The following is a 26,240-nucleotide window of genomic DNA, read 5'->3' as shown; positions in this document are numbered from 1 at the left end:
CACTCCCAGGAATCCCAGTTCCACAATAAATGTTTGATTTGTTCCATAAAGTCCATCATTTATGTCCAAATAACTCCTTTTTGTTCGCGCGTTCAATACACAATCTAAACTCACGATGCGCGGGCAGGTCCAGGGAAAAGTTCAGACGAAAAGTCATATTACAGTTCGTAGAAACATGTCAAACGAAGTATAGAATCAATCTTTAGGATGTTTTTAACATAAATCTTCAATAATGTTCCAATGGGAGAATTCCCTTGTCTTCAGAAATGCAATGGAAAGCAGGTCGCTCTCACGTGAGCACGCATGGTCAGCTCGTGGCTCTCTGGGAGAGACCTTAATCAATCCCCTCTCATTCGCCCCCACTTCACAGTAGAACCATCAAAGAAGGTTCTAAAGACTGTTGACATCTAATGGAAGCCGTAGGAAGTGCAAAATGACCCCATAGACACTAAGTATTCAATAGGCCAAGAGTTGAAAAACTACAAACCCCAGATTTCCCACTTCCTGGTTGGATTTTTCTCAGGTTTTTGCCTGCCATATGAGTTCTGTTATACTCCCAGACATCATTCAAACCGTTTTAGAAACTTCAGAGTATTTTCTATCCAAATCTACTAATAATATGCATATATTAGCAACTGGGACTGAGTAGCAAGTGTTAAAGTGTTAAAAAATAGAATGAAAAATAATACTCTGTTGCCCGCACAATGGTTTCCTTCTCCACCATCCCCTGTTTCATATACATCCTTTAAAGGTTCTAGGTAGATCCCTTTGTCTTATAAAGAAGCCTTGTCTTCCAAAAAGGGTTCTTCAGATGAAAACGGGTCTTGGTAGAAACCTATCCCACTGCAAATAACCTTTTGGAACCCTTTTTTATAAGACTGTATCGGGGTTTTGCCACCAGGTGTCGGTCAAGGACCATTTGGGGGAGCCTGTGGCAATGGTACCAGTGAAGTTGGTGAATTCCTTTATCAAAAACAAACGTGGTGTGGACGAAAAACTTCAGTGTCCAACACTGACAGGGGATAACAGTAAGAGGACCAAGGATGATGGGATTGCTCTTTTTATTTGCAACCTTCATTCAGAAGCTGAGAGTGCAAGATTTATTGTAAGTACCAATGTGGATTGAGTCTCATTAAATGTATGATTAAGTGAAGGCAGCTTGACATACACTACCGTTCAAAAGTTTGGGGTCACTTAGAAATGTCCTTGTTTTTGAAAGAAAAGCACATTTTTTGTCCATTAAAATAACATCAAATTGATCAGAAATACAGTGTAGATATTGTTAATGTTGTAAATGACTATTGTAGCTGGAAACGGCTGATTTTTATTGGAATCTACATAGAAGTACATAGGCCCATTATCAGAAACAATCACTCCTGTGTTCCAATGGCACATTGTGTTAGCTAATCCAAGTTTATACTTTTAAAAGGCTAATTGATGATTAGAAAACCCTTTTGCAATTATGTTAGCACAGCTGAAAACTGTTGTGCTGATTTAAAGAAGCAATAAAACTGGCCTTATTTAGACTAGTTGATCATCTGGAACATCAGCAGTTGTGGGTTCGATTACAGGCTCAAAATAGCTAGAAACAAAGAACTTTCTTTTGAAACTCGCCAGTCTATTCTTGTTTTGAGAAATAAAGGCTATTCCATGCGAGAAACTGTCAAGAAACTGAAGAAACAGACGCCTCACAAGTCCTCAACTGGCAGCTTCATTAAATAGTACCCGCAGAAAAACTGTCTCAACGTCAACAGTGAAGAGGCAAGTACGGGATGCTGGCCTTCTAGCCAGGGTTTCAAATAAAAAGCCATATCTCAGACTGGCCAATATAAATAAAAGATTAAGATGGGCAAAAGAACACAGACACTGGACAGAGGAACTCTGCCTAGAAGGCCAGCATCCCGGAGTCGCCTCTTTACTGTTGACATTGAGACTGGTATTTTGTGGGTGCTATTTAATGAAGCTGCCAGTTGAGGACTTGTGAGGCGTCTGTTTCTCAAGCTGGACACTCTAATGTACTTGTCCTCTTTCTCAGTTGTGCACCGGGGCCTCACACTCCTCTTTCTATTCTGGTTAGAGCAAGTTTGCGCTGTTTTGTGAAGCTAGTAGTACACAGCGTTGTACAAGATCTTCAGTTTCTTGGCAATTTCTCGCATAGAATAGCCTTAATTTCTTAGAACAAGAATAGACTGACGAGTTTCAGAAGAAAGTTCTTTGTTTCTGGCCATTTTGAACCTGTAATCGAACCCACAAATGCTGATGCTCCAGATACTCAACTAGTCTAAAGGCCAGTTTTATTGCTTCTTTAATCAGAACAACAGTTTTCAGCTGTGCTAACATAGTTGCAAAAGGATTTTCTAATGATCAATTAGCCTTTTAAAATTATAAACTTGGATTAGCTTAGACAACGTGCCATTGGAACATGGTTGCTGACAATGGGCCTCTGTACGCCTATGTAGATATTCCATTAAAAAAAACAGCCGTTTCCAGCTACAATAGTCATTTACAACATTAATAATGTCTACACTCTATTTCTGATCAATTTGATGTTATTTTAATGGACAAAAAAGTTGCTTTTCTTTAAAAAAACAAGGACATTTCTAAGTAACCCCAAACTTTTGAACGGTAGTGTACATCTATTTTTTTATATTTATTTTTGACACTGTTTAGACAGGGAGGTGGGAGAAACAGATTGAAAGGTTGGAGCTGGGATTGAATACCAGTCTCCAATGGGGAGAGGGAGTTTAAATGTGTCTAAGCCAGGCATGTTATCGTTAGACCACAGGCTCTGCACATGCCACACATCTATTTCTTGCTCTCTTTTCTGTTGGTTTTGTAAAACTTGGGATAGAATGTATGTAATGCTGTAATGTTGTTTCAGTTCAAGACCGCTGATGAGAGGTTACCCTTTGGTAGTCAAGCGGAATATACACTTGAAGCCAAGGCATATTCGTCCCCCAACGAACGCTACTTGTACATTGATTTGCCGTCCGATTACTCTGGCCTTCAAGTTGGACAACATGTCAGCATTCAAATCTACTTCCATGCTCGCAGCTACCTCCGAATTGAGACTTTCAGCTACCAGGTAACTGATGTTAGTTTTCTAGTCATACTGTGCCTATAATAAGTATTCACCCCTCTTGGGCTTTTTCACATTTTGTTTTGTTACCAGGTGGAATTTAAAATGATTTAATTGGGATTTGTTGTCATTGATCTACACATAATACCCTATTAGGTCAAAGTAAAAAGAAAATGATTTGCGTAAAAAAGGTAATATAACAAAACAAAAAAGAATAAAAAATGTAATTCTAACAATTTACCTCTTCCTGACCTACCTATCTGACTTCTATGCCAGATCATCTCGAGGGGTAAGATAGTGAAGTTTGCTTCTGAGAAGCGTCTCCAAGGTACAGGTTCCCAAGCAATTAGTTTCACAGTGACCTCAGACATGGTGCCATCGATACGCCTGCTAGTCTACTACATACTGCATGGAGAGAAGACGCCTGAGCTGGTTGCCGACTCAGTGTGGATAGACGTCAAGGACAAATGTGTCAATGGACTTAAGGTACTGTAGCTCCGCCTCCACCACAACCCATTCAAAACTCTTAATTCCTGATCGTGTTGTCACATTTAACTGTGAATAAGCTGAGAATGCACAGAATATTTGTATTTTCACAATGAGCATACCCCATCTTTATTCACCAGAACATTTTCTGTTTGTTTATCTCTTAGACAGAGCTCTCATTTCGTAAGAAGGATTACAAGCCTAAGGATGAACTGATATTTGAAGTGAAAACTGGGCAGGATTCCCTGGTGGCCTTATCTGCTATTGACACTGCTGTCTACTCACTTAGATCCCCACTCCAGGACCCAGTGACAAGAGTGAGACCATTCAAGACTCAGAAAACACACAACGGCCATGCTTAACTTGTTAGAAAAGAAAACATTATTGTCCATTACATTCTTAAAAATGACATCTGTGTTTGGCACTCTGAGTTAAAAGATGCATTACACACAGTGTACATTATACAGGTTAGTCCAGCAAACTCTTATTGAGCATGGTTAGTGCTGAGAGGATGAATGGCATTTTTTTCTGGTAAATGGAACCTTAGTAATGGGGATTTATTGATAAAAATGAATATTCTGCCGACTACGCCAAATGTAACACTGAAGACTTGAACTGGGCACATTTTATAGAAAGCAAAAAGCTGGCATATAGAAGGTGAGATGACAATCATTGTTATTTCTTTCTTTAGGTGCTCCGCCACATTGAGCAAAGTGACCAAGGGTGTGGAGGAGGAGGTGGCAAAGATAACGCTGATGTCTTCCGTCTCACCGGACTCACTTTTATGACCAATGCAAATGCTCAGGCTTCCCAATCTGAAGGTAATGCACAGTATCTGTCAAAGTCTGCATCCGAAATGGCACCCTATTCCCTTTGGTCTAAAGTAGTGCACTATAAAGGGAATAGGGTGCCATTTCAGACACAGATAAAGACGCGGAGGACTGGAGAACATGTAAGCGTCATTGAGAATAAGCCTCCTTACACACACTTTTATCCATGTATGTTCTCTCCATCAGATGACACATGCACTGCTTCTGTGAGACCAAAGCGTGCCCTCTCTTTTGACCAAAAGAAAGAGAAAGGCAAGTAAATAGTGAGCTAACTCCACATCACAACAAATGTTGTTTTTATTCTAAATGTTACGATGAAAAAGCTGTACTTTGTTTAGATAAATCAGGGCCCTAACTGTGTCTCTGTCCCACAGCCAAACAATATGGCAGGCACTTATACTGCTGCTGGCAGGGATTGAATCAAATCCCAACCCTGGATACCTGTGCTCACCGTGCCAATAGACTTAAGGTTAAAGAAGCCAGTGATATGAAGAGGTGTGGTGAGGTGTTCACTGAGTGCTGTGATTACAGCCTAAAGCTTCTCCAAACCAGTAGTGATCATGTCTTGGCACGTGTTGGTGAGTGCATATTTTGATGGCAATCACAGCCCCTGTGATTATGTTGACACATCTTCTTCTTGTTAATGTGATATTCCTTGAATCTCAATAATCTATCCTTTATCCAAAAGTGGGAACTTGTTTACTTCCTTTCATGGATTGGTATAAGAAATATGATGCAAATGCTTTTAAATATGTTTGAAGGTGGCACAATTGCACACTTTATGAGAAATTATAGATTTTTGGCACACACTGGTTGACTCAATGTTGTTTCAATGTAATTTGTGAACTTATTGTGACGTGGAATCAACATAGAAAATACAATGGATTTGAAAAAAGTAATTAACCAGAACTGTTTTCATCTCATTTCAACCAGCATTGTAAATATAGAAATTAGGTTCAAACTTAAACTTTAATACATTGACTTAACCTGACTAACAGGTTGTTACATCAACCTAATTTCAACATAATCATCAGAACTACAGTATCAGTCAAAAGTTTGGACATACCACCTCATTCATGGGTTTTTCTTTATTTTTACCTTTTTCTACATTGTATAATAATATTGAAGACATCAAATCTATGAAATAACACATATGGAATCATGTAATAACCCAAAAAGTGTTAAACAAATCAAAATATTTTTTAGATTTTAGATTCTTCAAAGTATATTTTAGATTCTTTCAATTAACAGGTGTGCCTTAATTTGTGGAATTTCTTTCCTTCTTAATGCGTTTGAGCCAATCAGTTGTGTTGTGACAAGGTAGGGGTGGTATACAGAAGATAGCCATATTTGGTAAAATACCAATTCCATATTATGGCAAGAACAACTCAAATAAGTAAAGAGAAACGCCAGTCCATCATTACTTTAAGACATGAAGGTCAGTGAATGCGGAAAATTTCAAGAACTTTGAACGTTTCTTCAAGTGCAATCGCAAAAACCATCAAGCACTATGATGAAAATGGCTCACATGAGGACCGCCACAGGAAAGGAAGACCCACAGTTACCGCTGCTGCAGAGGATAAGTTCATTAGAGTTAACTGCACCTCAGATGGCAGCCCAAATAAATGCTCCACCGAGTTCAAGTAACAGACAGATCACATCAACTGTTCAGAGGAGACTGTGTGAATCAGGCCTTCATGGTTGAATTGCTGCAAAGAAACCACAACTGAAGGACACCAAGAAACTGTCTTGGGCCAAGAAACACGAGCAATGGACATTAGACCGGTGGAAATCTGTCCTTTGTCCTGATGAGTCCAAATTTGAGATTTTTGGTTCCAACCGCCGTGTCTTTATGAGACGCAGAGTAGGTGAACGGATGATCTCCGCATGTGTGGTTCTCACCGTGAAGCATGGAGGAGGAGGTGTGATGGTGTGGGGGTGCTTTGCTGGTGACACTGTCAGTGATTTATTTAGAATTCAAGGCACACTTAACCAGCATGGCTACCAAAGCATTCTACAGCGATACGCCATCCCATCTGGTTTGCGCTTAGTGGGATTATCATTTGTTTTTCAACAGGACAATGACCAAAATCACTCCTCCAGGCTGTGTGGGGGTTATTTGACCAAGGAGAGTGACGGAGTGCTGCATCAGATGACCTGGCCTCCACAATCACCCGACCTCAACCCAATTGAGATGGTTTGGGATGAGTTGGACCGCAGAGTGTAGCGGCTTTCGTCGTTGGATGGAAGAGAGGAGGATCAAATCGCGTTTCCATATTTATTGGAACACTTAATAAACACGAACAAAACAATAAACAGAAATGAAACCAACGACGCTACAGACCTGAACATGTGAACCTAGTGAAAACACAGAACGCAATGAACAGGAACAATCACCCACAAACAAACAGTGAACACAGCCTACCTAAATATGGTTGCCAATCAGAGACAACGTAAAACACCTGCCTCTGATTGAGAACCATATCAGGCCAATCAGACACACCTAAACCAATGAGACACAAAACATAGAATATACCCACCCAGCTCACGCCCTGACCAACTAAACAAAGACTAAACAAAGGAAATAAGGTCAGGAACGTGACACAGAGTGAAGGAAAAGCAGCCAACAAGAGCTCAGGATATGTAGGAACTGCCTCAAGACTGTTGGAAAAGCATTCTTCATGAAGCTGGTTGAGAGAATGCCAAGAGTGCAAAGCTGTCTTAAAGGCAAAGGGTGGCTACTTTGAATAATGTCAAATATTAAATATATTTATATATATTAGTGTAACACTTATTTGGTTACTACATGATTCCATGTGTCATTTCATAGTTTTGATGTCTTCACTATTATTTTACAATGTAGAAAATAGTAAAAATAAAGAAAAACCCTTGAATGAGTAGGTGTGTCCAAACCTTTGACTGGTAATGTATGTGACCCACCACCTGTGTTCGGTCCTATTTAGCAACATTTTGTACATTGGATTAAAGTAGAGTAAAAATGGTATATCATACACTGCAGTTAAGGAACAATGAGAAAGTAATTATGCTTTGAAAGTTGATAAACTTTTAACCTCACTTTTGAGAAAATGGCCTGTGAATGTTTTGATAGACCTAGTGGAGAGCTCCTCCTTTTCTTCACCCATTCAGCATCGTTCACAACCAACGGTTTCAAGACTAAAAGTGGTTAAAGTAGTAACAAAAAGTTGTATTAAAAATAAACTTTATCTAGTTCTTGGGCTATGTATTGTTCACCTAATACCTTTTTTGCACTATTGGTTAGAGCTTGTAAGTAAGCATTTCACTGTAAGGTGAATAGTAGTAGTATTCGGCCCACGTGACAAATAAACTTTAATTTGATATTTCCTAATCTGACTTTGCTGCATGTCTTGTTGTTCTTCACATCACCGTCTCTGGTAATCACACTATATCAAATAAAATCTATGTTTATTTGTCACATGCACAGGATACAGAAGGTGTAAACGGTACAGTTAAATGTTTACTTGCATAGTGGATTCTTTTGTTTAGAAATTTAGCTAGCTAGCAAGCTAAACAGTTATCCATAATCCCGTGAAAAACAAACTCTGACTGGGAAAAATCGATTTGAACTGTTAACCAACTCGGAATTCCAACTCGGGAACTTGGGCGTCTTTCTAGAGCTCCTACACAGATCCTACACAGAACATTAGCTAGCGAGCTAGCTAGCTAGCGAGCTAGCTAGCTAACGTTAGCTAGCTAGCTAACAGTACGCTTTAACTTGCAATGAAAACAACTTCCTGACAAAATTTGAAATGTATAATATCTGAAAATGTAGCTGGGCACTTACCCCTATACATGGATGAACGCTTCTCCCTCTGTCATGGATGCCATGGTTGCACTTAGTTTGAAGATGTAATCCATAGACAGGTGTTTTATACAACAGCCTCCTTTCTGTGTTCTCTTTTTGGACACTCTGCATTTGGCAATCATCTCTCTGCTTCCTCTGGGCATTCCACTGATTTTAAAACTCGGTCAACTTCTTCCGTGACAACAATACCGTTTCTTCCCCACCATTGTCATCAGAAGACTACAATGTCTGGTTCAATGAAAATGTTTTATCCTAAATCAGGGATTTCCTCATTGTCTGTTTCATTTTCAGTCAGAAAGAGTCAGCATGGCACGATCAACCTCCAGAAAGTAGTCCATCACAACATTTTCCCACTGAGCTTTGTCGATAACTTCAGGGCAGCAATGTTTTTCACTTTCAACTTTTTCAGTTGTTCATGACATCTTAAAAAAAAAAAGCTGCAGTAGACCGGATTATCCACACATACTTAGCAATTCACGTTATAGACAGAAGCATTCTCCAATCCATTATCTCAGCCAATCATGGCTAGCGGGAAGGTTCCTGTATTTTTCCCTGGCTAAACCAATTATTTCCAGATGGCATACAAATTATAAGTTCATATGTTCCAGAAGGCATTTCTGCCAAAAAATGTATTTCGATAAAAATAAACATTCAAATGCCTCTCCTGGAAAGTAGTGACGTGCGACATACGCATAGTTCCTTGAAACGGGGCACACATTTGATTTTCCCTTGTTTCAATGTTGATAATAAAATTGTATTCTTTAATCAATGTCATTGTTTCAATGTCAAGCTATCAACCTTGAACTAAAATCAGAAGCCACAGTCCAACGATTTCTGCCTGGACATTGACTTCTACTGGTGTATGAGAGGTAATGCACCTCAGTGAGAACAAGTCCACCATCCAGATGCCTACCTCTATGTACTCTGCTTCTCTTTGGAAACAAACTGTGTACAATTCAGCTGAACTATCACGTCAACACATTTTGACATTGATCAGCTTCCATACTAATTTGCATAGACTACATAAATAACATTGAATAGTAACTTCTCAAACTTTTCTTGTACAAGCTGTATGTGAAAGTAAATTCGGAGTGATTCCATGTCACAATACATTGACAAATTACGTTGCAACAACATTGATTCAACCAGTGTGTGCCCAGTGGGTAGTCCCTGTTGTGGTTCTGTGGATTTTTTTGTGGTCCTGTTCTGGTTCACAATGGTCCTGGATGGCAGGGAGCTCCATTGTATCATCAGCAAACTTAATGATGGTGTTGGAGTCATGCAGTCGCAGGTGAACAGGGAGTACAGGAGGGGACTTAGCAGGCACCCTTGCGGGTCCCCCGTGTTGAGGGTCAGCATAGTTGTGTTTTAACTTACAATCCCTGCCTTTTCTATGCAGAGATGGCTATTCTCTTTGACCTGATGCCCACTCAGATACGCAGCGACTTCCCAGAGAGCTGGCTATGGGAAGTACAACCAGTCAGGTGAGAAAAACAAAGGTTCTTGGCATAGCATAAAAAAATATAAACAAACTATAAATGCAATATATCTTCTTACCTGGAAGAGATATTAAATATGGAACATTAAGGTTGACAATTAATGCAAAGTAAGTTACTTGAGACAATACTGAAAGACAGGTTTAAAATGTGTATTCTCTATGTTCATTGAATGTACTGTTATCTAACAGTATCTAAAAGGGGAGTGTGCTAGCCCAGTGGCCCTTGTGTCTTGGTTGACCTGAGGCCAAGTAAGTGTGTTACTGTTGTCATCAACTAGGTCAGGGCAGATGACCTTGAACAGAAATCTCCCAGACTCTCTGACCACTTGGGAGATAAAAGCTGTTGGCGTGTTCAAGAAGGAGGGTAAGTTGGTGAACAAACACTGCCACCTAGCACCACCTACAGGAGAAATTAGGTACATTTACCACAGTCATTCAAAACACCAAGCAATCTTAATCTTATTTATTTTTCCATCCATATAATAGCAACTATGTTTGCTGGAGTCCTTAGTCACTTTTCTACACAGTCAGTTGTACCCCTTTCACACATTGTGCCAACCTGAACCGTACCATGCTGGCTCTAGTATTTTCTCTACACAATGTCCTTTCCAGCACAGTTCCAGCAACTATGGTAGTTGTCATAGCAGAGGGAAGTAGGGTTGCTGTGGGTGATTCAGCACTCCCTGATAAATCACAATATATATATTTTTTAAATTGGTCACTTGGCCTTTATCACTCCCGTAGCACTCCTTTATGAGCTACATGGCTCCCCGCTGCCATTTTAGTTGTGTAGACAGGCCAGCAAAGCTTGGCTAAAAACAGTAGAGTGAATCAACCCTTGGTCACCCGGGTTTTGTTGTTAATGTTTTTCTTATTCTTCCCAGGGAGCTCAGGGATCTGTGTGGCGGACCCCATCAAGGTCTCAGTTACTCAGGCAGTGAGTGTAAATGTGCCCCTGCCCTATTCCATGGTGCGTGGAGAGCAGATCGAGCTGCGAGGCTCCGTCTATAACCAGGCAGATGACAATATTAAGGTGAAGCCAGTAAAAGAGGTTCTATTGAAATGCATTGAAAATAATAAAAAATATTTACCTGGCATTATTCATGTCATTAGGATTGAAAACATTTATCATATAATGGATATTTCGATGAATTTATGATGTGCTTGAAGTGGAATGAAATAAGGGCCAGTATTACTGTTTATTGTTAAGACAATATTCAATAGGATGTGCCGGTACTCAAGCAGTCAAAAATCGAGTTACTGGTATTCAGTACTGGTGTATACCTGCCCATTTTAAGCACTGATTTACTTACATCTTATTGCTTCCATTCTTCTTTCTGTCTGTATCATCCGTGGCTAGTATTGTGTAACTCTGACCGCTGGGGCAGGAGTGTGCCTGTTCCAAGGAAAACCAACGAAAGAGGACGGCATAAAGACTACCAACTGTGACAAGACAACTCTGTTGGAAAGCGGCTCAGTTGGTCTTGTCACCTTCACTCTCATGGCCTTGGAAGTGGGGAGTCACACTCTCACATTCACCTTACGCACTGACAAGTCAAGGTTCAACGACCAAATTGTGAAGACGATCCGTGTAGTGGTAAGCTTATAGGCGACTAGTTCGACTGCTGCTACTTCTGCACTTAACTGTACTAGAATGAGCGTCATCCGCACCATTATATGACAAAACAAAAGGGGTGATGATGATGATGCAAAATGGAACTGACACAAAATGCATCATCATCACACTCGTAGATTTTTACAAAGTGCTCTATCTTGAAAACTGATGATATGCAACAAAAATTGACTCCATCGGAAAAAAGCTATAATATCTGTTTTTTCAGTAAAATATCTCTTTAACATCTCTGCAACTACCTAATGCATATTGTGATTACATACACAGTACGTTCAGTATATTATGTACAGTATATGACAGTATGATGTTTTAAAAGCTGTGTATTATCTGTCTTTTCACCAGCCTGAAGGCATCAGGACCGAGGACCTCAGCGGAGGAAAACTGGACCCACAGGGTCTTTATGGTATGGGCTCAATGCTATTTCACATTAGTGCTGGGACACAACATCGGTAGTCTGTGTATTGGACCTGAGTTGTGCATCGTTCTGGTGTGTGGTAAAAGAAAATAGCCCCACCACAATATATCCTGCTTCACCCCAAAAAACTTTTCCTGTCAACAGAAGCCAACAAAGGCATATGTGTAATCTGTAGGAACTCTACTTACCAGACGTAAAGTGAAATGTATCCCTCGCTATCAAATCAACAACTGAATCCAACTTTTGTCCAAACCTCCATATGGTAGATTTTGTGGTAGGAAGTTTCACGTGAAGTGCATGGTGTAATGTTTAACTCAGCAGGAGTATGATGTGGTTCGGACAAAAGTTGGACACATTTCACTTTAGTCTGTAAGTAGAGTTCCTAGAGATTATACATATGCCTTTGTAGACAGGATTTTCTTGGGTGGTTAAGCCGGCTATATTGTGGTTGGGTTATTTTCCATTGCCACCCACCAGAAAGATGCACAACTCAGGGAGTTCAACCAATACACAGAAAAAGTCCCAAAGCTATTGCAGATATACAGTACATAAACTATAATATCTTTTTTAGTATACTCTCCAAACCTCTGTGTCATGGTTCTGCCTGCTTAATCTCTATCTCTATCACAGGCGGCTAGTGGCACCTTAATTGGGGAGGGCAGGCTCATAGAATTGGCTGGAACGGAATAAATGTAATGGTATCGAACACTTATCACACATGGTTTCCATGTGTTTGATTCCATTCCATTTACTCCATTCCAGCCGTTATTATGAGCCGTCCTCCCCTCACCAGCCTCCTGTGGATCATCACTCCTCAACAATAAATATGTCCTCTGTAATGCTGGGCTGTCTTTTTTTGGAAAAATGAAACAAACGGATGAACAAAGCATTCCATTGGATGCACATGCTCCACACATAGACATTCGAATTGTTGACCATTGTTGATATAATTTCTCCTAACTGCTGATGTATGTTCTGTGTTGTGTGTATCAGGTCCCGCCATCAGAAAGGTAGAACTCAGTAATAGCATTCCTTCACAACTGGTGCCTAAGACCTCTGTGGAACGTCTTATTACTATTAATGGTATTTTATTCTATTCCATTTTAATGATATGGTATGCTATAGAGGTTGCACCGTGATATCTATTTGTTTCCTCAAATGTGGCAGAACTTCAACAGCAGAAATTATACAAATGTGTACAATATCAAATTATTGATCATGTCTTTAAGTTCATATCAATATGTAGTGCCGTATGATTTGTGAATTGCACCCAGTTGCTCTTTATTTAGCCTAAAATAATTGTAGAAATCGTAATCTCATAGCCTAATCTTACCTCATTATCGTAATCTTTATTGTTGTGTCTAATTGTTATCACTCCTTCCTTTTCCTCGCTCTCCATCTTGCATTTAAATGAGCCTGTATCCTCCTCACCACATCTTTTAGGTGAGATTTTGGGAGAGGTGCTGGCTATCTTGAACAACCCCGATGGCCTGCGCCAGCTTGTCAACCTACCCAGTGGCTCCGCTGAGGGCGAGATCATGAGAGTCCTCCCCATCTACTTTGTCTACCACTACCTGGAGACTACGAGCCGTTGGGACATCATGGGCCTAGAGGAACACAACAGTCCCCTGGAGCTTAAGAGGAAGATCAGAGAGGGTGGGAGATTCACTCTTTTTTTTCTCTTTTTTTTTTACAATTATTGTTTTTCTAAAATACAAATGTGAACACGACATTACATTACTTATCCTGTTGTTTAGAATCCCTTGCTCCTTTGTTTGCTAAGTCCTCCTTGCAAAAAAGTTTCCTAACTTCAACATTTGGTAAAACAAGGGTTAAATAAAATGTTTATATTTTTGTTTCATGAGTTTTGAATTGGTGTTGCTCAATTGTTTTTTTTTTGTTGTTCTGTGTTGTTAAGGCATCACAAGCATCCTCTCTTTTAAGAGGCCTCGTGAATTTAGTTACAGCATGTGGAAAGACAAGGAGGCTAGTACATGGTGAGTCTGCTGCTTGGTATAGGGTTGAACAGACAGAGCCTGGTCCCATACTGTGTGCTGTAGCCAACTTCCCTATCATTGTCATGCCACAGCCCAATTCGGATACTTTTTTCACTAATTGTTCTTTTGACCAGATCCGCTCTGAAAAATATCCAATGTGATTGGTCAAAGTCCAATTAGTGGGAAACATTTAAGAATTGGGCTGCCTGTGTAAATGTAGCCAAACAATGATGTTTTGTCATCTTTCTGTTGTCCTGCTTGCTGCCAGTCAGCATATATATACAGTACATACAGTATGGGTCAGCAACTAGGCTAGAGGAAACTCAGTGCGCTGTCTCATGCACCTCACCTTGTTGTGTTGTTGTGTAACCGACTCTCCTGTAGGTTAACAGCTCTTGTGGTGAAGACTTTGGGACAGATGGACAAATACGTCAAAGTAGACAGTGACATGTTGTCTAACTCCATCTTCTGGCTAATCAACAAGGCTCAAAATGATGATGGTTCCTTCCGTGAATTCTCCACCTGTCCCAGAGTACAGGGTGCAAGTGTAGATTCCGTGGATCAATCAGTCTTCTTCACATCCTTCGTCATGATTGGAATCAAGACTGCCATGGCGGTGGAAAATTGTGGCTTGCTGGTGAGGCTATAGCAAATGTGGAAGTAGGCTATCAAATATAGGCTCTAATATTTCCAGTATCATGTGGTAACCTAGACTTGTGTTATTATCCTCAGGAGTTTAGTGAGGCTCTGAAACGTGCTGCAGGCTACATCTCTGATCATGCTCCCCGGGTGAAAAGCCTGTATGCGAAAGCTGTGGCTGCCTATGCTCTCACACTGGACGACAGGGACAGCATGCAATCCGTGATCCTATATGATAGCCTTGAGAAGAAAGCCAGGGAAAAAGGTACGAAGTGGTGTGGATTCTGATGCGAAAGTTACTGGATGCAATTTAGAATTCAATGTAGAACATACTGTAGCTTCAAATTATCAGTATAATCTTGTGATGTCTGTACTCTTGTGTCTTCTTGTGAAGGAAACCCAGTTGAATATCGCTACTGGCACGAGATAGATGCCAGTCTGAACCCGCTAAAGCCTGACAAGGCATCGGCCCAGACCGTGGAGACCACCTCCTACGTCCTACTCACAGGCTTGATCAAAGCCAAACACAACTACGCCAAGCCCATCATCAACTGGCTGACCCAGGACCAGCGCTATGGAGGGGGCTTTCACTCAACTCAGGTTCCATAGCAATACTAACACTGGTATCAGAAAGTATTTCATTTACTTTCATATTCTTTGAGCATTGGATTGAGCCTGCCTGAACGAAATGCAAAATGGGCAGGGTTTGCACGTTAAGGACTATTCCATTGGTTACAGTGCGCCAGACCGGCTCAATAAAGTGCAGTTAAAGTTTTTGAAAGAAATCAAAATAGGCCTACTATTTGAACCCAGGTCTCAATATACATAACATTTTTTTTTTTTTTGTCATTTAGGACATTTTGTACATAGTCCCCCCATTTTAGGGGACCAAAACTGTTGGGACTAATTAACTTATATGTTTATTAAAGTAGTCCAAAGTTTAGTATTTGTCCCATATTCCTAGCACGCAATGATTACATCAAGCTTGTGAGTCTTCAAACTTGTTAGATGCATTTGCTGTTTGCTTTGTTTGTGTTTCAGGTTATTATGTTCCCAATAGAAATGAATGGTAAATAATGTATTGTGTCATTTGGAGCCACTTTTATTGTAAATAAGAATATAATATGTTCCTAACATGAATGTGGATGGTACCATGATTACAGATAATCCTGACTGAATCGTGAATAATGATGGAGAAAGTTAGAGGCATAAATAGTATACCCCCCAAAAAATGTTAACCTCCCCTGTTTCTGTAATGGTGAGAGGTTAAACCTCTTGGCGCACAGATCCCTTTAACGGGATCATTTTCGGAAACAACCGCTGAATTGCAGAGCGACAAATTCAAAAATAATTACTAAAAATATTTATTTTTATGAAATCACAAGTGAAATATACCAAAACACAGCTTAGCTTGTTGTTAACCCACCTATCGTGTCAGATTTTGAAAATATGCTTTACAGCGAAAGCAATCCAAGCGTTTGTGAGTTTCTCGATCACTAGACAAAACATTACAAACAGCTAGCAGCAATATAGATTGGTCACGAAAGCCAGAAAAGCAATAAAATTAATCGCTTACCTTTGATGATCTTCGGATGTTTGCACTCACAAGACTCCTAGTTACACAATAAATGTTCCTTTTGTTCGATAAAGATAATTTTTATATTAAAAAAACTCCATTTGTTTGGCGCGTTATGTTCAGTATTCCACAGCCTTACGCATGTCATTAAGGGTTGACTAAAAATTCCAAATAGTATCCGTAAAGTTCGTAGAAACATGTCAAACGTTTTTAATAATCAATCCTCAGGTTGTTTTTAACATTAGTAATCGATAATATTTCAACCGGACTGTAAACTATTCAATAAAGAAGAGAAAGAAAATGTCGAGCTATCAGTGTCGCACGCATGAACTAATCCGTCTATCCACTGACGCGATTTGATAAATCTCGCTCATTTTTCAGAATAAAAGCTTGAAACTATGTCTAAAGACTGCTCACACCCTGAGGAAGCCATAGGAAAAGGAATCTGGTTGATATCCCTTTAAATGGACGAAAGGCAGGCAATGGAACAGTGGTTTTTCAAAATAAGAGTCACTTCCGGGTTGGATTTCCTCAGGTTTTCGCCTGCAAAATCAGTTCTGTTATACTCACAGACAATATTTTGACAGTTTTGGAAACTTTAGAGTGTTTTCTATCCTACTCTGTCAATTATATGCATCTGGACCTGAGAAATAAGCCGTTTACATTGGGAAAGTTATTTTTCCAAACATAAAAATTCTGCCTCCTAGCGTCAAAAAGTTAATCAACATCCACGGTGCCTGAGGAATAGTGGGTTAACTGCCTTGCTCAGGGGCAGAACGACAGATTTTTACCTTGTCAGCTCAGGGATTTGATTCAGCAACCTTTCGGTTACTGGCCCAACGCTCTAACCACTAGGCTGCAGTAGAGCTGCCTCTTTCAAGGAGCGGGACTCTAACCCCGAAGCTTATAAGAAATCCCGCTATACCGTCCGACAAACCATCAAATAGGCAAAGCGTCAATACAGCTCCGATGATTGTCAGATGTGACAGGGCTTGCAAACTATTACAGACTGCAAAGGGAAGCACAGCCGAGAGCTGCCCAGTGACACGTGCCTACCAGACGAGCTAAATAACTTCTATGTTCGCTTCGAGGCAAGTAACACTGAAACATGCATGAGAGCATCAGCTGTTCCAGACAACTGTGTGACCACGCTCTCCGCAGCCGATGTGAGTTAGACCTTTAAACAGGTTAACATTCACAAGGCTGCAGGGCCAGACGGATTACCAGGACATGTACTCTGAGCATGCGCTGACCAACTGGCAAGTGTCTTCACTGAACTTTTCAACCTCTCCCTGTCTGGGTCTGTAATACCAACATGTATCAAGCAGACCACCATAGTCCCTGTGCCCAAGAACACTTAGGGTAACCTGCCTAAATGACTACGGAACCGTAGCACTCACGTCTGTAGCCATGAAGTGCTTTGAAAGGCTGGTCATGGCTCACATCAACACCACTATCTCAGAAACTGAAGATCCACTCCAATTTGCATACCGCCCCAACAGATCCACAGATGATGCAATCTCGATTGCACTCCACACTGCCCTTTCCCACCTGGACGAAATAAATACCTATGTGAGAATGCTATTCATTGACTACAGCTCAGCGTTCAACACCATAGTGCCCTCAAAGTTCATCACTAAGCTAAGGACCCTGGGACTAAACATCTCTCTCTGCAACTGGGTCCTGGACTTCCTGATGGGCGCCCCCCCCCCCCCCCCCCCCCCAGGTGGTAAGGGTAGGTAACAACACATCCGCCACACTGATCCTCAAAACGGTGGCCCCTCAGGGGTGCGTGCTCAGGCCCCTCCTGTACTCCCTGTTCACTCATGACTGCACGGCCAAGCACGACTCCAACACAATCATTAAGTTTGCCAATGACACAACAGTGGTAGACCTGATCACCGACAATGACGAGACAGCCTATAGGGCGGAGGTCAGAGACCTGACCGTGTGGTGCATGGATAACAACCTCTCCCTCAACGTGATCAAGACAGAGTTGATGATTGTGGACTACAGGAAAAAGCGGACAGAGTACGCCCCCATTCTCATTGACGGAGCTGTAGTGGAGCAGGTTGAGAGCATCAAGTTCCTTGGCGTCCAAATCAACAACAAACTAACATGGTCCAAGCACACCAAGACAGTTGTGAAGAGGGCACAACAAAACCTATTCCCCCTCAGGAGACTGAAAAGATTTGTCATGGGTCCTCAGATCATCAAAAGGTTTTACTGCTGCACCATCGAGAGCATCCTGACTGGTTGCATCACTGCCTTAGTATGGCATCTGCTCGGCCTCTGACCGCAAGACACTGCAGAGGGTAGTGCGTATGGCCCAGTACATCACTGGTGCCAAGCTTCCTGCCATCCAGGACCTCTATACCAGGCGGTGTCAGAGGAAAGCCCTAAAAGTTGTCAGACTCCAGCCACCCTAGTCATAGACTGTTTTCTCTGCTACCGCATGGTAAGCGGTACCAGAGCACCAAGTCGAGGTGAAAGAGGCTTCTAAACAGCTTCTACCCCCAAGCCATAAGAGTCCTGAACATCTAATCAAATGGCTACCCAGACTATTTGCATTGCCCCCTCCTTCTACACTGCTGCTACTCTCTGTTATATATGCATAGTCATTTTAATAATACTTACATGTACATATTACCTCAATTACCTCAACTAACCGATCCCCCCGCACATTGACTCTGTACCGGTACACCCTGTATATAGCCTCGCCATTGTTATTTTACTGCTGGTGTTAAATTATTTGTTACGTTTATTTTTGTATTTTTCTACTTATCTATTTTTTACTTAACACGTTTTTCTTCTTAATCTTAAAGCATTGTTGGTTAAGGGCTTGTAAGTAAGCATTTCACTGTAAGGTCTACCTACACCTGTTGTATTCGGCGCATGTGACAAGTAAAATTTGATTTGATTTGGATGCACGGTTCTGACTGACTGCCTGGTGGCCGGCATGCCTGGCTGTGCCCCTCCCCTCTCTCCCTCCCTGGCTAACTGCTTCTTTCTTTGCTGTAAAAGTTGTGAGAGTTTGCGTTCTCGGAAGTAGCCTATGGCAACTAGCTAGTTTCCGCCATTGCAAAAATACTGAATCTTAGGACTCGATTCCTAGCGGAATAGAGGCTTGACACACAGAAATGGGAGTTGAGGAATGGACTCCCCACCACTAGTCATGGCACACACCTTCCACGTTGTTCAATAATTTCCATAACACATAGCCCCTTGTTAATTATTCCTTACATAATATCTGCCATTTAGCAGACGCTTTTATCCAAAGCGACTTAGTCATGCATATATTTTAACGTATGTCCCAGGAATCGAACCCACTATTCTGGTGTTTTAAGAGCAATGCTCTACCAGCTGAGCTACAGAAGACCACCTACAAAGGACCACCTACACCTTCCTCACACTACTGTCTCTATTCAGGACACTATTCTCACCCTGGAGGCTCTGACTGAGTACAGCAAACTGGTCAAATATACCAAGCTGGATCTGTTGATCGAGGCGTCCTACATAAAGACGAGGGAACAACTGGGGAAAATCGAGCTCACCCAGAAGAAACCAGTGGGCAAACCAATAGAGGTAAGGGCTTACCTCCACCCTCACACGCTGTGTGACCCAAAATGTACACACTGCCTGCAAAAGGACCACTTCTGCTCAATGAGACCATCTTTTCCTTGGGTTTTCCTGTGACTATGATGTATCGGGTCAATGATATTTGCAGAATAACCTGATCATGATCTCAATCATTTATGTACTGATGTAGTTTCTTCAGCATCTACCCCTATGGCACATTTCATTCTGATCTTTGCTAAATGAACCCTGAAGTTGCAGTACAGGCTATATATTATATCTCTCATGTGCTGTGTTTGTATGTTTCCCCGCTATTTTCTGTCTCCCATCTATATCATGATTATACAGTCATACTGTGTCTCATTTTAACAGGTGACTGAGGATAAAGATGTCAGAGTGTCCACAGGCTTTGGTACAGGAGTCTCCGTTGTCCAGGTAAGTTCCATCCATCCTCTGTTGCGTTACTCAATGTCCTTCTAAAGAGTAGTTGTTTATGGGCTCCCGAGTGGCGCAGCAGTTTAACCTCTCTTGGGTACGTGAGATGTTAGCGTCCCACCTCTTCAACAGCCAGTGAAACTGCTGGGCGCCAAATTCAAATACAGAAATACTCATGATAAAAATTCAGAAAACAAAACATATTTTACATAGGTTTAAAGATTAACTTCTTGTGAATCCAACCACTGTGTCAGATTTTAAAAATGCTTTACGGCGAAAGCACACCTTACGATTATTTGAGAACATAGCCCACTAGACAATTCATTACAAACAGTAACCAGCCAAGTAGAACAGTTACACAAGTCAGAAATAGAGATAAAATTAATCCCTTACCTTTGATGATCTTCATATGGTTGCACTCAGCAGACATTCATTTACTCAATAAATGTTCCTTTTGTTCGATAAAGTCTCTTTATATCCAAAAACCTCAGTTTTGTTTGCGTGTTTTCTCCAGTAATCCACAGGCTCAAACTCAGTCGAAACAGGAAGACAAAAAAATCCAAATTGTATCCGTAAAGTTCATAGAAACATGTCAAACAATGTTTATGTTCAATCCTCAGGTTGTTCTTAGCCTAAATAATCAATAATATTTCAACCGGACAATAACGTCGTCAATTTAAAAGGTAAACAAGAAACGCACTCTCTCCGTCTCGCGCATGAAAAAGCTCTGTGACACTAGGGTCGACTCATTGAAACTGCTCTTACTTCTTCATTTTTCAGAATACAAGCCTGAAACAATTTCTAAAGACTGTTGACATCTAGTGGAAGGCATATAAACTGCAATTTGAGTCCTAAGTCAATGGATACTGTAATGACATTCAATAGAAAACTACAAAACCCCCAAAAAACGACTTCCTGAATTGATTTTTCTCAGGTTTTCGCCTGCCAAATCAGTTCTGTTATACTCACAGACACTATTTTAACAGTTTTTGAAACTTTAGCGTGTTTTCTATCCAAATCTACCGGTTATATGCATATCATATCTTCTGGGCCCGAGAAGCAGGCAGTTTAATTTGGGCATGCATTTCATCCAAAATTCCGAATGCTGCCCCCTACCCTAGAGAAGTTAAGGCACTGCATTTCAGTGCAAGAGGCGTCACTACAGTCCCTGGTTTGATTCCAGGCTGTATCACATCCGGCTGTGATTGGGAGTCCCATAGGGCGGCGCACAATTGGCCCAGCGTCGGCCAACCTATACTGTGAATGTTTAAATTATGTATTCAATGTAGACAAGAAAAATACGATTATTAGTGTTATTAGTTTAAGCACACTATGTTTGTCTATTGTTGTGATTTAGATGAAGATCAGACCAAATGTTATGACCAATTAATGCAGAAATCCAGGTAATTCCAAAGGGTTCACATACTTTATCTTGCCACTGTACATTTAAGTAATGATTTACATATACCCATTAATTATGCCTTAATTATGACTCATGAGCTTAGTTCAACTGTCATACCCAATTGTTGTTTCAACTCTAGATTGCCCCTTTAAACAGTATGCTCAATTCTTATCTGACAACAGATGAAAACCGTTTATTATAAAACAACAGAGACCGACAAAAACTGCAAATTTGACATTTCCATTGAAGTGCATCATCCTAACAAAAAGTCCAAAGGTATGACAGTGTATCAATGTCTGTAAACCATTTCTCTCACAATAAACATGGAAACATATATACAGTACCAGTCAAAAGTTTGGACACACCTACTCATTCAAGAGTTTTCTTTATTTTAACTATTTTGATTTGTTTAACACTTTTTTTGTTACTACATGATTCCATATGTGTTATTTCATAGTTTTGATGTCTGCAATTTCTACAATGTAGAAAATAGTAAAAAAATTAAGAAAAGCACTGGAATGAGTAGGTGTGTTCAAACATTTGACTGGTACTGTAGCTTTAATTTCTACTTCACCAGATACTATGCTGCATTCGTCTCGAATTGTCGCATGTGCAAAGTGAGTACAAATATGTTTTGTTTTATTAATCGAATAAAAAACATGAGCTGGCGCACACCCAGAGGAAAGGATTTTATGTAGAGGTGCTGACTGACGGAGAATAAACTATAAGCTATGAAAAGAAATAGAGTCACACACGATATATTAGTTCACAGTCATTTATTGAGTAAATCACCATCGTTTTATTTGTATTTGTATTTATTATGGAGCCCCATTAGCTGCTGCCAAAGTTTGTACAATTTTAAAACATTACAATACATTCACAGATTTCACAACACACTGTGTGCTTTCATGCCCCTACACTATCACATATCTACAGTACTAAATCCATGTGTATGTATAGCGTGTGTGTGTATGTGTGTGTCTGTGCCAATGTTTGTGTTGCTTCACAGTCCCCGCTGTTCCATGAGGTGTTTTTTTAATCTGTTTTAATGTAATTAAAATATTAAGATAGCATTAGGTTATCTCCACCACTGTAAAGATAATGTGCATTTCTGTATAGTAAAATATACTTCATAGAACAGTGCTTATATTGTCTCATATGTTTTAAAGATACAAACCCCCTCCAAACGAGTTATTCACTGACTCCAGCCACACAGTCATGGAAATCCAACTACCCACTGGGGTGCAACCCTTCCAAGAAGATCTGAATATGGTAATTAACATATTCATGTTTTCCACTTTCTCCTAAATCTACACTGAACAAGTGTTGGTCCCATGTTTCATGAGCTGAAATAAAAGATCCCAGAAATGTTCCATATGCACAAAAAAACGTATTTCTCTCCTATTTTGTGCACAAATTTGTTTACATCCCTGTTAGTGAGCATTTTTCCTTTGCCAAGATAATCCATCCACTTGACAGGTGTGGCATATCAAGAAGCTGATTAAACAGCATAATCATTACACAGGTGCACCAATAAAAGGCCACTCTAAAATGTGCCACAGATGTCTCAAGTGAGAGTGTGCAATTAGCATGCTGACTGCAGGATTGTCCACCAGAGCGTTTGCCAGAAAATGTAATGTTCATTTCTCTACCATAAGCCGCCTCCATTATCGTTTTAGAGAATTTGGCAGTACGTCCAACCAGCCCAGGACCTCCACATCCGGCTTCTTCACCTGCGGGATCATCTCAGACCAGCCAGCTGATGAAACTGGGTTTTGACAACCAAAGAATTTCTGCATAAATTGTCAGAAACCGTTTCAGGGAAGCTCATCTGCATTCTCGTCGTCCTCACCAGGGTCTTGACCTGACTACAGTTTTCTATGGACAACAAACACAGTTGCATTTTATCGATGGCAATTTGAATTCACAGAGATACCGTGACGAGATCCGAGGCCTATTGTTGTGCCATTCATCCGCCGCCATCACCTCATGTTTCAACATGATAATGCACGGCCCCATGTCGCAAGGATTTGTACACAATTCCTGGAAGCTGAAAATGTCCCAGTTCTTCCATGGCCTGCATATTCACCAGACATGTCACCAATTGAGCATGTTTGGGATGCTCTGGGTCTACGTGTACGACAGCGCGTTCCAGTTCCCGCCAAGATCCAGCAACTTTGCACAGCCATTAAAGAGGAGTTGGACAACATTCCACAGGCCACATTAAACAGCCTGATCAACTCTATGTGAAGGAGATGTAGCGCTGCATGAGGCAAATGGTGGTCACACCTAGATACTGAATGGTTTTCTGATCCACGCCACAATGTTTTTTAAAGATATCTGTGACCAACAGATGCATATCTGTATTCCCAGTCATGTGAAATCCATACATTAGGGCCTAATTTATTTATTTCAATTGAGAGATGTCCTTATATGAACTGTAACTCAGTAAAATCCATATTTTTGTTCAGTGTATTTGTACACTGTTCCACATGAATGACATGGCCTGTTTTCAGTTGTGTGATCAATTCCCTCACAGTTCCGGGATGGACTGGAATCTGTGATATCTGACTACAAGATCACAGGAGACAAGGTTGTGCTTCAGCTGGACTCAGTAAGTTCCACTTATCTTCTCTTCTGCTATTGGAACATGTTGGTTTAGGTGTGGACACTCAAATGAATCGTATAATGTACTCCTATACTGTAGTTTAAATTTGTCCTAATACTGTAGTCCTATACTTTTGTTCAAGTGAGTCATATAATGTTAACACTGTCATTGCCTTTCACACTACAGGTCCCCTTTGACCAATTCGTCTGTGTGGGATTCCGTATAAAAGAACTCTTTCGAGTTGGCATGGTCAGTGCTTCCTTGTTTAAAATCTACGAGTACAATGATCAAGGTACAGTATGGCGGAAAACAAAACCCACAGAAACGAATATACCACAGGAAGTTGGACCAACTTAAAAATAACCCTTCTCTATTGCTCCACAGAGAGCCAATGTTCCAAGCTCTACTCCCCGCCTATAGAAACCAAGCTACTACGGCTTTGTGTAGAGGAACAGTGCCACTGCATGGCAGGTAAGTCATATGGGCTCAAGGGACAGTGGTCGTTGCGAGTAAATTATAAGTATTGAAGATGTCTGGAGGGTGGAACATGAGTGTGTTTGGAGAAAACTGGTTGGTCATTTGTTCAAGTTAATGTAAATTATGGGTGATTACCTTGTTTATTTTTATTTGTGACTGCAATCTGTTGCTGTGATGATAGCGGAATGCTGCAACTTCAAATCAGAGATGGATACCAGCATCACTGCTGAGGAAAGAAGACAAGCTACCTGCCGTGACAATATAAAATATGGTAAGATGATACTTTGTTAGAACTGTTACCACCTCATCGGGATAATTTGTCGCCAATGCCCAATTGATTTATTGAAGAAATTTCACATTTGTAGGCAGTCTTTTTGGTATGATGAGCTTATTCTATTTGTTTCGCCTTGCATATGATATGTTTGCGTCTTTTCTCACAGCTTTCAAGGTAAAAATCAAATCCATTGTGGAAGAAGGTGATTTTATTACTTATGTGGCAAATGTGGAGGATCCCTTCAAAAGGGGTACGTCTATCTCCTATAAAAACGTTTTAATGTGAAGTAAGAAATATATATATTTACAATTGTATGATATGTTTAACTTTATTCCTGTTTTGTGTAAATGACAGGGTTGGACAATGTCAACATCAACACAGAGGTGGAATTTGTCAAAAAGGCCAGTTGCAGTTCTGTGGATATGAAGATTGGTGGGCAGTACCTGATCATGGGTGCAGACAGCATGCAGATACGAGTTGGCAGAAGTTATAAGTGAGTGTGTGCACTGGTCTTTATTTTAGATTACACATTTTTTTACAACTTGGCTACTGACAATGCACTATAACCACGTCTTTTTTGATTCAGATCTGACCCTAACCCTATGTTTCAGGTATAGATACCCTTTGGATTCCCAGGCTACAGTTGAGATGTGGCCAACTGAATGTGAGGGCAGTCCCGCCTGCACTAAATATGTAGACATTCTGAATGATTATGCAGAACGTGTTCTATTTGAAGGCTGTTAAAGGGGCACTTCACCCTTTTTCAACACCCAATTCATAATCTCCAGCACCAAGCCAAAAAAAAATCATGTTTCTAAGTTCAGGAGACACTGATGACATCACGTGACAACTATGAGCAGGCAAAGGTTACTTTACAAAGCTTTAGACACTTTTAGGCATTTTTTGTTTAAAGCAGCTAAATATAAAAGGAAACAGCAAGATACTAACTCAGGAAGACACAACATCATTTTATGATATGGTGTTTTTAGGATTACTGTGAATACATAAAGGTGCCATAGGTCTCATTAATTTTGTACAAATTACAAATAAACAGATGATATGGATTTTGTGTGTGTGTGTCAGTAGCGGTGTGTGGGTAACATCATCAGGGATGCCAAGCCAGGGAAAAAAATAGACATTACAACCAATGTGTTGTGATAATTGCATTGTTTGCTCTATAACCTGTTAGTTCATAAACTGTACCTTGACACCGAGATATAGGCCTAAGGCCGAGACAATAAGAAGATACATTAGCTACATGTTGACCTTTCTATCCTTTCAGGCCAGGGGCATAATATATGAATTTATGGTTGGATCAGAATCGCCGTTATAATCATTGGCCAGTACGGAGAATTAAGTTAAACCACAAGTCCAAATCCCTATCTCCATCTGTGGCTAATTTAGGAAAGGGACCATTTTAGTTAGCTAGCTAGCCACCGGAGGATGACGACACAACAAGATGCAACAATTC

General features: G+C 40.6%; 1 protein-coding gene across 4 annotated transcripts in view; it reads left to right on the top strand.

The window, feature by feature from the left end:
* Window positions 1-25,833, top strand: part of c5 (complement component 5) — a 38,522-nt gene extending 12,689 nt beyond the window's left edge. The window contains exons 11-40 of one of the 4 annotated variants that reach the window (XM_055920544.1): window positions 902-1,105; window positions 2,882-3,085; window positions 3,356-3,565; window positions 3,733-3,882; window positions 4,257-4,386; window positions 4,582-4,647; window positions 4,770-4,973; window positions 9,639-9,723; window positions 10,016-10,101; window positions 10,622-10,770; window positions 11,098-11,334; window positions 11,713-11,773; window positions 12,779-12,868; window positions 13,229-13,441; window positions 13,704-13,782; window positions 14,167-14,419; window positions 14,515-14,686; window positions 14,816-15,021; window positions 19,427-19,582; window positions 19,946-20,008; window positions 21,593-21,686; window positions 21,988-22,027; window positions 22,580-22,682; window positions 23,950-24,024; window positions 24,205-24,310; window positions 24,403-24,489; window positions 24,677-24,766; window positions 24,936-25,019; window positions 25,124-25,262; window positions 25,381-25,833. In XM_055920544.1, coding sequence (XP_055776519.1) covers window positions 902-1,105; window positions 2,882-3,085; window positions 3,356-3,565; window positions 3,733-3,882; window positions 4,257-4,386; window positions 4,582-4,647; window positions 4,770-4,973; window positions 9,639-9,723; window positions 10,016-10,101; window positions 10,622-10,770; window positions 11,098-11,334; window positions 11,713-11,773; window positions 12,779-12,868; window positions 13,229-13,441; window positions 13,704-13,782; window positions 14,167-14,419; window positions 14,515-14,686; window positions 14,816-15,021; window positions 19,427-19,582; window positions 19,946-20,008; window positions 21,593-21,686; window positions 21,988-22,027; window positions 22,580-22,682; window positions 23,950-24,024; window positions 24,205-24,310; window positions 24,403-24,489; window positions 24,677-24,766; window positions 24,936-25,019; window positions 25,124-25,262; window positions 25,381-25,513 — 3,969 coding nt within the window. In that variant the 3' untranslated portion in view covers window positions 25,514-25,833. Of the gene's footprint in view, window positions 1-901; window positions 1,106-2,881; window positions 3,086-3,355; window positions 3,566-3,732; window positions 3,883-4,256; window positions 4,387-4,581; window positions 4,648-4,769; window positions 4,974-9,638; window positions 9,724-10,015; window positions 10,102-10,621; window positions 10,771-11,097; window positions 11,335-11,712; window positions 11,774-12,778; window positions 12,869-13,228; window positions 13,442-13,703; window positions 13,783-14,166; window positions 14,420-14,514; window positions 14,687-14,815; window positions 15,022-19,426; window positions 19,583-19,945; window positions 20,009-21,365; window positions 21,412-21,592; window positions 21,687-21,987; window positions 22,028-22,579; window positions 22,683-23,949; window positions 24,029-24,204; window positions 24,311-24,402; window positions 24,490-24,676; window positions 24,767-24,935; window positions 25,020-25,123; window positions 25,263-25,380 lie in introns of those variants that run through there. The other 3 variants (XM_055920545.1, XR_008759210.1, XM_055920547.1) reach the window with 3 other exon arrangements.
* Window positions 25,834-26,240: the final 407 nt, after the last annotated feature.

This window comes from Salvelinus fontinalis, chromosome 4 (genome assembly GCF_029448725.1).
Source record: "Salvelinus fontinalis isolate EN_2023a chromosome 4, ASM2944872v1, whole genome shotgun sequence".
Taxonomy (NCBI): Eukaryota; Metazoa; Chordata; class Actinopteri; order Salmoniformes; family Salmonidae; genus Salvelinus; species Salvelinus fontinalis.
The sequence above is the reverse complement of the archived record's forward strand: the minus strand, read 5'-3'. Positions and strand labels throughout refer to the sequence as shown.